Source organism: Equus quagga, chromosome 7 (assembly GCF_021613505.1).
Source record: "Equus quagga isolate Etosha38 chromosome 7, UCLA_HA_Equagga_1.0, whole genome shotgun sequence".
Taxonomy (NCBI): Eukaryota; Metazoa; Chordata; class Mammalia; order Perissodactyla; family Equidae; genus Equus; species Equus quagga.
Genome location: NC_060273.1, coordinates 4,277,041 through 4,292,954, shown reverse-complemented (window position 1 = coordinate 4,292,954; position 15,914 = coordinate 4,277,041). Strand labels below are relative to the sequence as shown.

Below are 15,914 nucleotides of genomic sequence, written 5' to 3'. Positions count from 1 at the left end.
CTTTGGGGAGATGAGAACATTCTGGAATCAGATAGTGATGACGGTTGTATAACTTGTGAATATACTAAAACCCACTGAATTATACACTTTAAAAGGGTGAATTTTATGGTCTGTGAATTATATCTCAATAAAAAATTGGGGGACAAAAAGAAGAAAAGCGCTCAGCCAACATGGCAAAATGGCAGCATTAGAGTAAGTGACCAGAGGCGGGGCTGGTTACCCGCCCCCAGGTGCTGCCTCATTTCTGTGGCTTCAGTGACATCGTCCCCCAAGGGGACAGCCAGGCTCCATCTGAGGCCCACTGGGCAGCTCAGAGCCGGGGCCGGGGGGCTGGTGGGGACGCGGCCACTCCCCCCAGGCCCTCGCCCACCCCCGTCTTCTGCCGCAGCATCTCTAACAAGGAGCTGTCGGAGCTGATCGAGCAGCTGCAGAAGAATGCGGACCAGGTGGAAAAGAACATTGTGGACACGGAGGCCAAGATGCAGAGTGTGAGTGGCCCCGCCTCCCACCCCGGTGCCCCCCCGTGCCCCAGCCCCGCCCGGGGCCTCGTCTGGACCGGCGGTTCTCCCCTGGGCATGACTCTGCCCCCCAGGGGACGTGTGGCCGCGTCCGGAAACACTTTTAGCCGCCACAGCTGGGGGAGTGCGGTGGCCTGGCATCCAGTGGGTGGAGGCCGGGGGTGCCGCTCGACGTCCCACAGAGCACAGGACGGCCCCCCACACAGAGTGACCCAGCCCCCCCGTGTCCACAGCGTCGGGTGGAGGAACCTCATGACTGCTGTTAATACCAGCCCCCAGCCCGGGGACCAAGTTCCCTCAGCTTCTGCGCCCTGTCTGGAGGACAGCCAGGCCCTGGTTACGATCCCAGTTTTGCCACTTACTGTGTGACCTCGGGCAAGTCACCTTACCTCTCTGTGCACGTGATTCCCTCTGAAGGGGCAAAAGTGATCGTCCCCATCTCCTGGGCTGTCACTGTCAAGAGTCAGTGAGATGACGCAGGTGTGGCACGGGGCTCAGTGTGACTGTCGGTGTCGTTCTTACTGCTCATGTCACCTCTGGCACAGCAGTCCCTGACTAGTCATCGCAGAGCTGGCCCCAGAAGCATCCCGGAGGTGGGGTTGCCAGACTTGGAGAATAAAATAAAGGAGATCCAGTTAAATTTGAATTTCAAAACACAAATTTGTTTTTTTGTACAGTATGTCCCACGTCCTCTTTGGGATATACCTACTGCAAAATCACCCGTCGTTTGTCTGAAATTCAGATTTAACTGGGTGGTCCGTGTTTCATCTGCATTCTGACCCAGGGGGCTAGGAGGCGGGTCCAGAGGAGGGGGGACAGAAGGGGGACAGGTCATGAAGGAGTTCAAAGGCTGGCCGGCCCCAGGGCTGTCCCCAAGTCCAGCCGTGGCTGCCCCTCCCTCTGACGGCCCAGCTGTCCACCCACCTGAGGGCCAGTCCGCAGGCGGCCCAGAGACCCCAGGGACGAGGTGGGTGGGGATGGCCCAGCGGGGGGTGAGCGTGGGGGCAGGAAAGGTGAGTGGGGACTCTGTTCCTGGTTGGGGCCCCTGCCCCTCCACCTCCCACCTCCCCTACCTCCTCCTACGGTTGCCTGCCCGCACCCTCCTCCCTGTACCCTCCTCCCAGCCTCTCCTCCCCAGCACCCTCCTCCCAGCACCCTCCTCCCTGCACCCTCCTCCCAGCACCCTCCTCCCTGCACCCTCTTCCCTGCACCCTCCTCCCTGCACCCTCCTCCCAGCCGCCTGTGATGTTTTTGCTCCTCTCTGCTGGCCACTGTGGTGATTGTTTCTTTCCTAAACGAAAACAGCTTTTTGGGGTGCGTCCTTTTTTCCTCCTAATAAAAGTAATATGTGTTACAAACATTTCAGGACTGATAAACAAGTTTAGCAAAGCAAATTAAAATCAGGTAGAATTCCACCACCAGAGAGATCTATCAGCTGTTAACACTGTGGTGTGTCTGACCTTTTCTTGTGTGTGTGTGTGTGTGTGTGTGTGTGTGTGAGAGAGAGAGAGAGAGAGAGAGAGAGAGAGAGAGAGAGAGAGAGAGAGGAAAGAAGGTCTAGCACTCTCGTTTTATTTGCTTAATGACTCATAGTAACAAGGATATATTTGGGAGATAATTTTGAACTTTTTTTTTTTTTTTTTTTTGCTGAGGAAGATTTGCCATGAGCTAACATCTGTGCCAATCTTCCTCTTTTTATTTATTTTTTTAGTGTGTGGCTGCCAGCCAAGCATAGCTGCTAACAGAGCAGAGTAGGTTCATGCCCTAGAACCAAAACCCAGGCCACTGAAGCAGAGTGCCCTGAACTTAACCACTAGGCCACCAGGGCTGGCCCAGTTTTGAACTGTTTCTTAACTTCAAATGAGCAAACTTGAACTAAGACACTGTGCTTTGAAGACCAAATGGTCTAATCTTTTTCTTTCTTATCTCTTCCTTCCTCCCTTTCTTTTTTCAGAGGACATCATTATTAATTTTATTATCCATAAGTTCTCTTGAATTTTCCTGTTTTTTTTCAGTTGAAGTGTGACTCACATAATGTAAAATTAACTATTTACAGTGTGCTCTTTGGTGGCATCTAGGACATTCACAGTGGCCTGCAGCCATCACCTCTGTCTGGCTCTGAGGCCCGTCCATCACCCCACAGAGAAACCCCACACCCATTAGCGGTCCCTCCCCGTCGCCCGGCCTCAGCCCCTGGACCACTCGTCTGCTTTCTGTCTCTGTGGATTTATGTATTCTAGGTATTTCATATAAACAGGATCCCACATGTGGCCTGTTTTGTCTATCCGAATTTTTAAATGCGCAGAAAAGTGGAAGGAGTTGCACAGAGAACATCGATGTCCCCACCACCCAGACTACCTGTCCCCTCGGCCGGGTTTGCTCTCTCTCCTCCGTCCCTCAGCGTGTGTAATTTATTAGCTGCCCATCCCTATGATTTCTTTTTACTTTAAAAAACCTTTTTAGGAGGTGTCACTTAGGTAAGGTCAATGGAAAGTGTCCACATCTTGAGGGCTCGCCCCGGTCAATTTTGGCGTCGGTAGGGACCGCGTGGCCGTGGCTCAGGTCAGGATAGACAAGGCTTCCCGGAAACCCCCCGGTGACCTTCCTGAGCAGGAGCCCCTATGCGGCCCCTCTCCCCTCCATCAGCTCCGCCGGCTTTGTCGTGCGGACCCCCGGGGCTCTCGGCTGGTGCACTCTCTCTCTCTCTAGTGTGTTTGCAGAGCGCTTCCCTCCACACTGGGCTCCTGGTGAACCAGGTAACCATTGATTCACTTTCCCCTTTTTGCAAAATTCACCTTTGACACTGTGAGCCCAGAAGAGCTTCAGATGAGCCGGTGGCGATGATGGAGGGGATGAAATTCCACCCCAGCCAAGAACCACAATATTTTGTTGTAATTTTTTTAACTGGCCAGACCCACCCCAGGGCAGGGGGCTGGCCCAGCTCCTCTGGCTTCCTGACACGTGGGCCTCACTCGGGCCCCTGGGGGCGCTGGTCCCACTCGCCCCTCCGCCCTCCTGGGGGTGCCTTGGAAGGCAGGCTGGACCCCTCTTATTCCTCTGAGAGGAACTTCAGTCTGCTCTGTACCGGGCACCACGTCACCTCCTCTTACTTCTTTTTCCTTTGGCCATTTCTTCCTTCCTTTTTCTTCTTAACAGCTTTATTGAAGCATATTTTACTTATCATAAAATGCTCCTACTTCAAGTGTACAATTCAGTAATTTTTTTGGTGGGGGGAAGATTAGCTCTGTGCTAGCATCCGCTGCCAATCCTCTTTTTTTTGGCTGGGGAAGATTGGCCCTGAGCTAACATCCGTGCCCATCTTCCTCCAGTTTATATGTGGGCACCCTCAGCTCTCCCCAGGCACGTGCTCTCATGTCTGCTGACTGCCCTCCCAGCTCATCCCCTCCCTGCACAGTCCCCGGCAGCATCACCTTTAAGGATAGGTGGGGCCATGTCCCTCCCTCCATAGAGCCGTTCCTGCTCTGGCCCTGCCCTGCCCCCCTCTCCCACTGCCTCCCCTGTCCTGCATTCCAGCCTTGGCAGCTTCAGTCATCAATCACAGCTTGCCCTTTCCTGCCTCAGGGCCTTTGCACAGGCTGTTCCCTCTGTTTCAAACCCTCTGCTCTTTCATCCTTCATTCTCAGCTTGTGTCATCACCTCAGAGGGTGACCACTGGAGCTAAAGCAGGTGCCCTTCCTTCCACCACTGGTGTGTGTCCTTGGTAAAGAGGGACTTGTATGAACTTGCACTCGCCTCTGTGAAGTTTATCGGAGACTTGCCAGGCTAGGGCGAGCCGTGTCTCTTTGTTCACAACTGCGTCCCAGAGCCCCCACAAGTAGACACTCGGGCTCTGCTGGCTGAGAACCGGAGGAGAGGCGAGGTGGGGCTGGGGGAGCCCCTCGTTGGCCCCTCTCCTCCCGCCCCTTCCCATCCCCACAGTGGCCACTGAGTCTCCCCTCCCTCTGTCCCCCGTCGTGACTCTCACAGGACCTGGCCCGGCTGCAGGAGGGCGGGCAGCCCGAGCACCGCGATGTGGCCCTGCAGAAGGTGTCAGACTCTGAGAAGCTGCTGTACGTGCTGGAGGCGGATGCGGCCATCGCCAAGCACATGAAGCATCCCCAGGGGGACATGATCACCGAGGAGTAGGTCCCCCGCTTCGGGTCCCGGGGAGCCACTCGGGGCCAGGGCAGGAGGGCTGCGGCGCGCTCAGCGCTCAGGAGCTGGAGTCAGGGCTTGTCACATGCCTTACGCTGTCCTCGTGACAGCCCGTTTTGCAGTTGGGGAAACTGAGGTTTAGAGCACCGACGTCTGTTCTGGTCACTGTGTGACCGCGCTGTCTGACCGCCAGCTTGTGAGTACTCTTGCCCGCTGCCGGACGCCTGACGGCTTCTCAAGCTGGTGCCTCAGCTCAGATGTGGATAAATGGCCCCCAAGACGCTCCCTTGTCCCGACCCTCCCATCCTGGCAGGGGCAGGGGTCTCTTGGCCCCACAGCGCCCTGCACTTGTCCCTATTGTAGCCCATACTGCCCCTGGGGCCCTCGCTGGGTGGTGGGCCCCAGAGAACAGTGGACCTGCTTGTTTCTTCCGGAACCTTCTACGGCTTTGGGCACACAGTGGGCAGTGGGGAAAGGCTGATGGAGGAAAGTGGACGGGAGGAGGGTGTGAGTGATTGTCCATACCCCAAGGCCACCCCCTGCCCTTCCCGGCTGCTGAGCAGAAAGCCCGAAGCCAGGCTCCAGGGGGAGGAGGCCCCTCCTTGGGGGGCATGCGGGCAGCACCCCTGCCAGCTGGCCCTGCTAACTAGGGTGGCCGCTCTCCCGCTCAGCATCCGGCAGCTGAAGGAGCGCGTGGCCAACCTCCGTGGGAAACACAAGCAGATCTATGACCTGGCAGTGAAAGAGGTGAACCCGCAGGTCAACTGGGCAGCGCTGGTGGAGGAAAAGCTGGTACGGCCCAGGCGTCAGCTGGGGGGGCGCCGTGTGTGTGCAGGGAGGGCCTTCCACTTCATGGGTGCACAGCCCTACGGAGGGGGAACGGTTCCCGGTTTTTTCCCCAATGATCATGTTGGTAAGAAGAGCGAGGCTCGGAGAGCTGCAGTGCCTAGCCCAGGGTCACACAGCAGAAGCGGTAGAGATTGGGACCCTCCCGAGGTCGCCCTCCGACCCTGGCTCTTTGGAGTCCTGTCAGGCCTGGGGGGAGTGGCCAGACTTCTGGCCGGCCGCTGCCCTTCCTGTGTCCATGCCAGCCCCTGGGAAAAGCGTGGTATGCACCTAGGCAAGTGACCCCTCCCCACCGCTGCCCTGGCCAAGCCTCTGTTTCCCCATCTGTGAAATGGACGTGGTGACCACGTGGGCCTTGGAGGTGGCTGTGAGGTTAGATGACATGTGCCGATGCAGTGGTTGAGGTGACAGCCTGTCCCCGTGTCTGTCATGGGGTCACTCTGCTGGCTCCTCGGCCGGCGGCGAGGAGGAGAGCTGAGGCCCCCACCCGCCCCAGCGTGCTCTCTCCGCCCGCCCCGCCCAGGACAAGCTGAGCAGCCAGACCTTCGGCACGGACCTGCCGCTGGTGGACCAGCAAGTGGAGCAGCACAACATCTTCCACAACGAGGTCAAGGCCATCGGGCCCCACCTGGCCAAGGACGGGGGCAAGGTGGGCGCCAGCTGCTGGCAGGGCCCCAGGGAAGGCAGGGCTCACACCTGCACCCCCTAACCCACACCCTCGGCTCTGTCCTCAGGAGCAGAGCAGCGAGCTCCAGGCCAAGTACCAGAAGCTGCTGGTGAGGCGCCCCGGGGGCCGGGTGCAGGGGTGGGGTCCGGGGACAGGACGCGTGTGCGGGGAACGTCTCCCACAGACGGAAGGGGCGAAGGGGAGAGACGGTACCCCCAGCCCCCAGCTGAGCGGCACCCAGTCTGCCCTGTGCTCATGGAAAACCCCCATAGCCCATCCTACGATGTGCTTCTTTCTTTATTAAGCGCCTACTGGGTGCCACGTGCTATTGGCAGCAGTTTTCTGTTACCCTTTGTAAAACCTTGACAGAATGCGTTCTTTTTAAAACCGCACAAGCGATGCGTCTGTGCTCATTGCGGACGCTTCCATCACCTCTGATGGGGGCACGGGGTCACCCTGAGTGGGCTTGGGAGCCAGACGGCCTCCTCCCCTTGTTGGTGGGGGGCCCTTGAGCCACCAGCTTCTCCTCCGTGAGCCTCAGTTTCCTCCTCTGTAAACTGGAGTTCCTTTGAGTCCTTGCCTCATAGGACTGCTTTGAGGATGGCGCCCGTTAATGTTGGGGGACGCCGTCCTGGCGCTCGCTGGGCCCGTGTCTGTGTGAGCGGCTGTTATTTGCAGAGCAAAACAGAGCCCTCCCTCGTCCCTCCCGGGCCCCCTGCCCCAGCCCCACCTCTTCTCACTTTGCTACGGTGTGTCCTTTGTGATAAAAGTAACAGTGGGAGCTGTAGCTGCTGCACTGATTGAGCACCAACTGCATGCCAGTCTTTGTGCCCTCTGAGATCAGTGGTGTCGCCATCCCCATTTCGCCGATGAGTAAACCGAGGCTCCACAGAAGTGTCGGTTCCGCGAGAGTTTTGTGTCTTGCACGTCACCGTCCCCCCAGTGCCTGGAGCCATGCCCGGCACTTCAGATGCTCGATGAACGTTTGCTGAGTGAATGAATGAGTGTCAGAGGGTCAGGTGGTTCCCGCCGGGAAGTGGCCAAGCCGGGCTTGTCCCGGGCGGGCAGGAGGCATGGAGGGGGCGGTCTGCGGCGGTCCCCGTGGCCCCAGCCTTGTCCTCGGCCGCCCGCAGGCGGCGTCGCAGGCGCGTCAGCAGCACCTGAGCTCGCTGAGGGACTACATGCAGCGCTGCACCAACGAGCTGTACTGGCTGGACCAGCAGGCCCGCGGCCGCCTGCAGTACGACTGGAGCGACCGCAACCTCGACTACCCCAGCCGCCGGCGCCAGTATGAGGTGGGGGCCGGGCCGGGCTGGGCGGGCCGGGACGGAGGGAGCGCCGGGCTGCCAGGCTGAGTGCCCCCCACCACCCCCTGTAGAATTTCATCAACCGGAACCTGGAGGCCAAAGAGGAGAGAATCAACAAGCTGCACAGCGAGGGGGACCAGCTGCTGGCCGCCGAGCACCCCGGGAGGAACTCCATCGAGGTGCGTGTGCCCCGGGAGGGGACGCCTCCTCCAGGGTGGCCTCAGGGCCGCCTCTGTGGTGGGCCTCCTAGACTCGGGCAGCCCTGTGTCCTGTGTCCATCTGTGTGTCTGTCTCCATTTCGCCGTCTTGTCTGGCTCCCTCTGACCCCGCCTCCTCTCTTTCACTCCATCCTTTGCTGCATCCTGCCCTCGGCCCCTCACCTCCGAAGTCCATACGATGCCTCATTTCCTTAGAGGGCTGTGAAAAAGGGCTTTAAGCAGCAAAAATCTATGCTGTCACACTTCCGGAGGCCAGAAGTCAGAAATCCAGGTGTCGGCAGGCCCATTCCCACTGACAGCTCTCGGGGAGGGTCGGTCCTTCGCTCTCCTGGCATGTGCTGCTGCCAGCAGGCTGTGGTGGTCCTGGGCTCGGGGCAGCATCACTCCTATCTCTGCCTCCATCTTCATGGGGCCTCCTCCCCTGTGTGTCTGTGTGTCATCTCCTCTCGTCTTGAGGATGCCAGTCACTGGATTTAGGGCCCACCCCAAATCCAGCATAATTTCATCTTGAGATCCTTAACTAGTAACATCTGCAAAGACCCTATTTCCAAATAAGGTCACATTCTACGTTCTAGGTGGAAATGAATTATGGGTATGGGGGGGACCCCATTCAACCCCCTACCGTGCCTTTGTGAAAATATTAAAAAAGCACTGCTTTGTCTGGGCAAACGCAGCCCCCACTTTCCCCTTTTGCAGTGCGCAACCTAAACACCAGTACACGACAGCCATGCTTGGCTCCTCAGCACGTCCCCGCTCTCCTCCTCCCACCCCTGGGCAGGAGCTGGCTGCCTCTGCAGGAGCCAAACCCAGAGAGACGCCAGAGGCCTCCTACCCCACCATTCTCTGGTCCAGAATCCCAGCATCCCTTCCCTGGTGTCCCAGGCACCTGCCTAGCAGCCATCTGCCCCATTCTCCTGGCAGGCTCACATGGAGGCCGTGCATGCAGACTGGAAGGAGTACCTGAACCTGCTCATCTGCGAGGAGAGCCACCTGAAGTACATGGAAGACTACCACCAGGTATCTGCGGGCGCCAGGCCCCAGTGGTGGGGGTGCTTTGTGCCACCTTGGCTCACTTGTGGCCTTGGCACCGCTTCCCCCGAGCCTCGCAGTGCCCACACTCCCAACCGCAAACACGGGCGAGCCCCGAGCTTGCTGGGCCCTTGTCTGTCTTCCCCGGGGGCTGGGGCTGGAGAGTCTGATTTGACGGGTCAGCGTGCGCCCCAGAAATGAGCGTATGGCGTTTTCATTGTGATAAATAGATCTGAACTGAAATTTGCCTTTTTGGCCATTTTTAAGTGTCTAACCCAGGGCATTCATTCATTGCATTCACGGTGGTGTGCAACCAGCACCACTGTCTTTCCAAAACTCCTTCCTCACCCCGCACGGAAACTCTGTACGTGTTACACAGCCACTCCCCAGCCCTCCCTCCCTTGCCCCTGCGAACTTCTGATCCACCTTCTGTCCCGACGGACTTGCCTGTTGTAGAGATTTCGCATACGTGCAGTCACCTGGTGTGTGGCCGTTTGTGTCTGGCTTCTTTCACTGAACGTGTTTCGTAGGCTCACCTGGGCTGTAGCATGAATCAGAACTTCCTTCCTTTTTATGGCCAAATAGTATCCCATTGCATGGATTGGCCACCTTTTGTTTATCCGCTCATCCGTTGATGGCGGCTGGTTGTTTCTGTGGGAATGTCTGTCAGAGGACAGCTGACAGTGAACGATTCCAGAGTTGATAGACTGACAAATGGGCGAGAGAATTTTCTAGAACAGAGTGGGGAGGCTTGTCTTCTGTGTATCAAGACTTGGAAGGAAACAGCATTAAGTCAGGGTGTCCCTGGCACAGAGGAGTGGAACGGGAGGGAGCCCAGAGCTTACTGGTGGACGTGAAAGGTTCATGTCGTTGAGGTGGCGTCGTGTGGATTGGTGGGAAGGGACCCGCTTCTTCCCCGTGGGGCCCCCAGAAGTTGGGCTGGGGAGGGTTGGGGGTGTCCCCGAGCAGCAGAGCCTTTGGGTTCAGGGTGAGTAGGAGGCCCAGCCCCGCCCGGGGTGCTCCTGCAGCCACAGCCAGGATGAGCCCCTGCGTCCTGGCGGTTTCCTGTCCACAGTTGGGCCCCTGGTCTCCCCTAGTTCCACAAAGACGTGAAGGATGCTCAGGAGCTGCTGCGCAAGGTGGACTCAGACCTGAACCAGAAATACAGCCCCGACTTCAAGGACCGGTACCAGATCGAGCTGCTGCTGCGGGAGCTGGATGTGAGTGACGGCCCTCCCTCCCGGCTCCTACCCGCCCACTGCCCCGGCCTCCAGGGAGGCAGCGTGGTCTCACCCAGGCACTCCCCCCCTGCCTTCAGGACCAGGAGAAGGCTCTGGACAAGTATGAGCACGTGGTGCGCGGCCTGCAGAAGCGAGGGCAGCAGGTGGTGCCCCTCAAGTACCGCCGGGAGACGCCGCTCAAGCCCATCCCCGTGGAGGCGCTCTGTGACTTTGAGGGCGACCAGGTGAGCTCTGCCCATGTGCCCCCGGAGCCCCAGGCAGGCCGGGCCCAGATCTGTCCCTTTGCATGTCACCGGAAGGTCTTCAGGGTGACGTGGCTGGATGTGGGGCCTCACACATCTTCAGGAGCCTGTGCTCGTCCCCGTCGCTGGGGTTGCTCTCTGCCAGCCGCCACCCCCAGCCACCCTGGCCTCCTGGTCCCGCTTAGCAAGCCCAGTCATTCCCTCGGAAGTCCCGGGGAGGGTCCCCATTGGCCCACTTTGAGTCACATGTCCAGCCTAAACCAATCATGGTGGCCTGGGGGGGGTGATGCCCTTCTTCCAGGGACCGGGCCTGACTCACTGTCCACCCGTGGCAGTCAGGGACTGGGAGCAGAGGAGGGACGAGACCACGTGGACTGAGAATGGGGGGTGGGTTCCCCAAAGAGAGATCCAGGCGGGTGCTGGACCCGCAGACCCAACACACATCCCCCGGCCCCTCCCAGTGCTCTATGGCGAAAGGTCTCGGGGAGGGTCTGGGAGATGGGCTGACGCACCCTAGGTCCAGGAGTTGGGGGACGGGGGTTCCCAGGCCGCTGGCCGAGGCAGGTCTGTCCGTGTCCTCTGACCGTTTGGCCTGCCCCCGCCAGGGCGTGATCTCACGGGGCTACAGCTACACCCTGCAGAGGAACAACGGGGAGAGCTGGGACCTCACGGACAGCGCGGGGAACAAGCTGACCGCCCCGGCCGTCTGTTTCATGATCCCCCCCACCGACCCCGAGGCCCTGGCTCTGGCCGACAGGTACAGGGGCAAGGGAGGAAGCCAGCCTGGATTGACAGCCCCCTCCTCGGGCCCCTCAGGTCCCATTCACAGCCCTGGGCATCCCGACTCAGCCTCAGGAGGCCACTGACATTCCCACACCTGCACCCCCTTGGAGGCTCAAGTGGGACAGGAGCGGATCCTGTTGGCTGGGCTCATTTGCTGTGTGAACGTCCAACTGTGGGCACAGCTCAGAGAGCAGTTTCTCTGCAAGCGCCTCTGGGCCTTTGTACGTGCTGCTGCTGCTTCTACCTGGACACCTACTTGCTGCCTGCTTGGCTCAGGCCTCCTGGCTTGAAGACCCAGCCCCGGGGTCACTTCTGTGAAATCTTCCCTGATTGCCCCCTGGCCCTCCACCCTGGCTCCAGAAGTGCTGCCCCCTCTTGGCTCTCATGCAGCTTCTCCCCCTGCACATACCACTCTTTATCAGGATGCCCTGTGTAGGCGTCAGTCTCATTGGGCAGGAGCTCCCTGGGGAGACTTACTATCTCCAGGGCCTTGCTCAGTACCTGTGCACAGTAAGTACCCCAGAACTCTCTGTTGAGTGAATGAGTGACTTAAGGAGCGCCTTCATTTATTCAGTCAGCGAACAGTGAGCACCTGCTGCGCTGCTTCCTCAGGGGCAGCCTCTTGGTGGGGCAGATAAAGGAACGGACAGGAGAGTTTTAGGCACAAGACTTACTATGAAGAGAGAGGAAGGAGGGAGGGAGGGGCGGGAGTCTGTCTGAACCCGGGAGCAAAGGCAGACCAGTGTTAGTGCAAATCCTTCCTGTGTGTGCCGTGTTTTAAGTTTTCAAAGCGCTTTGACAAGCCCTGACTCCTCTGGGCTGTCTGTGCCTGTGGGTGGTGGGGCCATGGGCAGCCGGGGTCCCCAGCCTGTCCCTGCTCCCACAGCCTGGGCAGCCAGTACCAGAGTGTGCGGCAGAAAGCAGCGAGCAGTCAGAGTGCACTCCAGCAGCGGCACGAGGTGCTGAAGGCAGAGAACCCTGGAGGTGGGTGCCGGGGCTCCTGCCCGGGGCCCTGGGGAGACCAGGAAGAGGGGTTTGACCCAGGTCTATGCCTCGGAGTGGGTGGTAGGGTTGGGCATGGGAGGGGTGGGCTGGCCCTGGAGGTCCCAACAGGCCTCCCAGGCCCCCTCCCTGGGCCTCCCCACCCCTACCGTCACCTGATTCTGTGATTTCTCTCCGGCAGATGCCTCTGACCTCCAGGGGCGGCAGCTGCTGGCTGGCTTGGACAAGGTGGCCAGTGACCTGGACCGGCAAGAGAAGGCCATCACGGGGATCCTGCGGCCGCCACTGGAGCAGGGCCGGGCCGTGCAGGACAGCGCCGAGAGGGCCAAGGACCTCAAGGTACCCCCAGGCTGAGGGCGCAGGCTGGCCCCTGGCTCTCTAGGGCTCCTGCTTCAGGTCGCATCCCCAGGGGGGTCCTGGTGCTCGACAGGGACCACCTGCCACGTGTAGCCAAGAAGCCCTGAGTCGGGGAGCAGGGGGGGCTGTTCTAGGCTGAGGACAGAGGAGGTGCTGAGCCCTGGCCCCTGCCCCCCCGACACGTCCCCAGAGGAAGGGCTGGCAGGGCTCACGCTGTATCTGCACGGCTTGTCGCCCACGGGCTCATGGCAGGACAGTCACGCGTCACTCAATGACAGGGATGTGGTCTAAGAAACGCGTGGTTGTGCGAACATCATGGGGTGGACTTACACACACCCAGATGGAACAGCCTACCGCACGCCTTGGCTCCACAGGACTCCCCTTAGGGGACCGCCATCGTCTGTGCAGTCCACTGTTGACTGAAAGGTTGTTTTGTGGCGCATGACTGTACTGACACCAGCAGTGCCTGTGGCCTGAGTAGCCCGAGCGGAGTGAGGCTCCAGTGCATGGTGGCACTCAGTCACACAGTCGGCTCACTCCCTGCCTGACCACGGACCTGTTGTTGAAACCCAAGCCTCAGTTTCTTTAGTAGAATGGGCTGGTCCCCTCTCGCAGGGCTGTGGGAACATGGCGGAGACGATGCATGTGATACCAGCCACGGCTCCCCCTCACACACACAGTCTCGCAGGTCCTCAGCACCCTGCGCATGGGCGTGACCGTCCCTGCTTTACAGAGGAGCGCAGTGGCCCTGATGCAGCTCACGTCGGGGTTGGGAGGGGCTCACAGCTGGAGGGTGCCTGGTCCCAGGGTGGGGCATGGCCAGGCCCCACCACGTCCCTTCCTGAGCTGCTTGGAGTCACGGGGTCTCCACCTGTGAATGGGGAGAGCAAAGCCCCTACCTCGTAGAATTGCCCCATAGACAAATGAAATCCCCCACGTGCAGTACTTGCAACAGTTAAGTGCTCGCTAATTACCATTCGTTTTCATCACTCCTGTGAGTCACGGTCCAGGCATCACAATTCCCTGGGATGCTCATAACAAATGCAGACTCCTGGGCTGGCGCCCCAAACCCGGAGGGCCCAGGCCCCTGCATTCCAATCAGGCCTCCCCAGCAGCTTCCACCGTCCCCTGAAGTATGGGCACTCCCCTGGGGGCTGCCTGGCTGTGGCCAACACGAAGGGCTCTGGTCCCTGCAGAACATCACCAACGAGCTGCTGCGGATCGAGCCCGAGAAGGCGCGCAGCACGGCCGAGTGCGAGGTGTTCCTGCAGGCCCTGCCGGGCAGTGGCAGCGCACCTCTGCTGAGGACCCGGGTGGAGGACACCAACCGCAGATATGAGCGCCTGGTGCAGCTGCTGGACTCGGCCCAGGAGAAGTGAGTGGCAGCTGGGAGGTCAGGCCGGGTTAAAGGGCCAGGTGGGCATCCCCACTCCTGACCCCTGTCCTCAGGGTCAGCGTTGCCAACCGCCTGGAGAAGAGCCTGCAGCAGGGCTGGGAGGTGCTGGCCACGTACGAGAACCAGCTGATGGAGGATGACACGGTGCCTGAGGCTGGCCGCGCTCTGGACAGCAAGAGGCAGGAGCTGGCGGTGAGTGTGGGGACCCTGGGCCTCGGGAGCCTTTCTCTCCTGGTGCTCCCACCCCAGCATCTCTGGACAGACAAAGGGCCCGAGACTCCCAGGGCCACAGCCGCGAGTTTCTCCAGGTTTGGAATGCCTGCAGGGTGCCAAACTGGAATTTGCCAGTGGAGGCCCCTGGCACGAATCCCAGCTGCTCACAGGGTTTGAGGCTTGTGGAAATCAGGTGCTAGTGTTGGCAAACCAATATCTACATAACCCCCAGACTCCCAGGGTCCCTGGGCCTGCACGTTCCCGGGTGAAGTCAGCTAGAGCACAGCAGCAGCTGCCCCTGCCCCTGCGTCTGCTTTCTCTCAGCTGCCGCTGGGCCCACCTCCCGTATTTGCCAGACCACCTCACCGCTGCTCCCATTCAAGTCTGTGGGCCTGTGGGAGGCCGCGACCACACCCCAGTTCATAAAACCCCTGCCACGTGTTGAAAGCCTCGCCTCAGAGCTGAGGAAATGGGCTCTGAGAATGAAGCCTTCGCCAAGGCCTGGGGGGCCTCAGGGCAGCGGGGCGTCCGTGTCTGGGCACAGTGTCACAGGGCATGTGCTGCCGGCCATGGGGTCTAGAAGTTCATTTTGGCGGTTGTGTTCCCTGTAAGGGAACTCTGCAGAGAAACGCAGAGGCAAAGCCCCTGGCCCTTCCCAGGCCCAGGCTTACCACCCCACAAGGCGAGAGGCCCCAAGCACTGGGGGCAGTCCTGCCCCGGCTCAGGGAGCTCCGGCCATAGCGCCCACCGTCTGCTCCACCCTGGCAGGCCATGGCCTCGGAGCTGCGGGCCCAGAAGGCCCTCCTGGGGGAGGTGGAGCAGAACCTGCGAGCGGCCAAGCAGTGCTCCAGCTCGCTGGCCAGCCGCTTCCAGGAGCACTGCCCCGACCTGGAGCGCCAGGAGGCCGAGGAGCACAAGCTGGGCCAGCGCTTCGACAACCTCCGCCAGCAGGTGGAGCTCAGGTGAGGGGCCGCCAAAGTGGGCTCTCCGCTGATGCCACCAAGGGCTGTTTGTCTTCTAACTAACTTCCTCTTTTTGAAAAAAGCAATCCACATACAAAGTGAAAAACTCCGTGGTCATAAGGACCAGCCTCTGCCCCCAAGGTGAGCACTGCTTCCAGTTTCTCATGTCTCCTTCCCAAATACGCTGTACAAGCCGGGAGGGTAGACGGCAGACAGACGACAGCACACCACAGACACGGCATCTTGCTGTTTTCCCTGTCATGTATTTTACCACTTCATGAGTAAGAGTTCCTTCCTCTTCTGTTTTCTGGAAGAGTTTGTGTAGAATTGATATTTCTCTCTTAAATGCTTGGTAGAAGCCACCTGGGCCTGCAATTTGTTTGATTTTAAACCACAAATTCATCCTCTTTAATAGAGACTGGACTAGGTGGGTCATCTCTCTTTTTTTTTTGGTGAGGGAGATTGGCCCTGAGCTAACATTCGTGCCCATCTTCCTCTACTTTATATGTGGGACACCTGCCATAGCATGTTGATAAGCGGTGTGTAAGTCCACACCTGGGATCCAAACCTGCAAACCCTGGGCTGCCAAAGCAGAGCATGTGAACTTACCCACCATGCCACCAGGCCGACCCCATGGGTCATCTCATTCTTGAATCAATTTCATTAGTTTGTCTTTCTAGGAATTTGTCCATCTCATCAAGTTGTTCAATTTACTGGCATAAAATCATTCATAATACTCATCCTTCCAGGATCTGAGGGGATGTCCTCCCTCATTTCTTCTTCGTATTTGTATGTTCTCTTTTTTTGCCCTGATCATTCTGTCTGAAGTTTATTAATTTATTGACCATTTCAAAGAACGATCTTTGGTTTCAATAATCTTTCTCCTGTTTCCTTGTTCCGTTTCATGGACATCTGCTCTCTATTATTTCCTGCTGCTGCTTACATGGGGTTTAATTTGCTCTTCTTTTTTTCCCTTAA

General features: G+C 59.0%; 1 protein-coding gene across 2 annotated transcripts in view; it reads left to right on the top strand.

The window, feature by feature from the left end:
* Positions 1-15,914, top strand: part of PPL (periplakin) — a 43,271-nt gene that overhangs the window by 20,261 nt on the left and 7,096 nt on the right. Inside the window, exons 2-17 of one of the 2 annotated variants that reach the window (XM_046665861.1) lie at positions 389-488; positions 4,506-4,660; positions 5,345-5,465; positions 6,043-6,168; positions 6,254-6,295; positions 7,320-7,481; positions 7,565-7,672; positions 8,633-8,728; positions 9,838-9,960; positions 10,059-10,205; positions 10,829-10,980; positions 11,893-11,990; positions 12,190-12,347; positions 13,562-13,740; positions 13,815-13,953; positions 14,743-14,936. In XM_046665861.1, the coding sequence (XP_046521817.1) occupies positions 389-488; positions 4,506-4,660; positions 5,345-5,465; positions 6,043-6,168; positions 6,254-6,295; positions 7,320-7,481; positions 7,565-7,672; positions 8,633-8,728; positions 9,838-9,960; positions 10,059-10,205; positions 10,829-10,980; positions 11,893-11,990; positions 12,190-12,347; positions 13,562-13,740; positions 13,815-13,953; positions 14,743-14,936 (2,100 nt within the window). Of the gene's footprint in view, positions 1-388; positions 489-747; positions 894-4,505; positions 4,661-5,344; positions 5,466-6,042; positions 6,169-6,253; positions 6,296-7,319; positions 7,482-7,564; positions 7,673-8,632; positions 8,729-9,837; positions 9,961-10,058; positions 10,206-10,828; positions 10,981-11,892; positions 11,991-12,189; positions 12,348-13,561; positions 13,741-13,814; positions 13,954-14,742; positions 14,937-15,914 lie in introns of those variants that run through there. The other variant, XM_046665862.1, reaches the window with a different exon arrangement.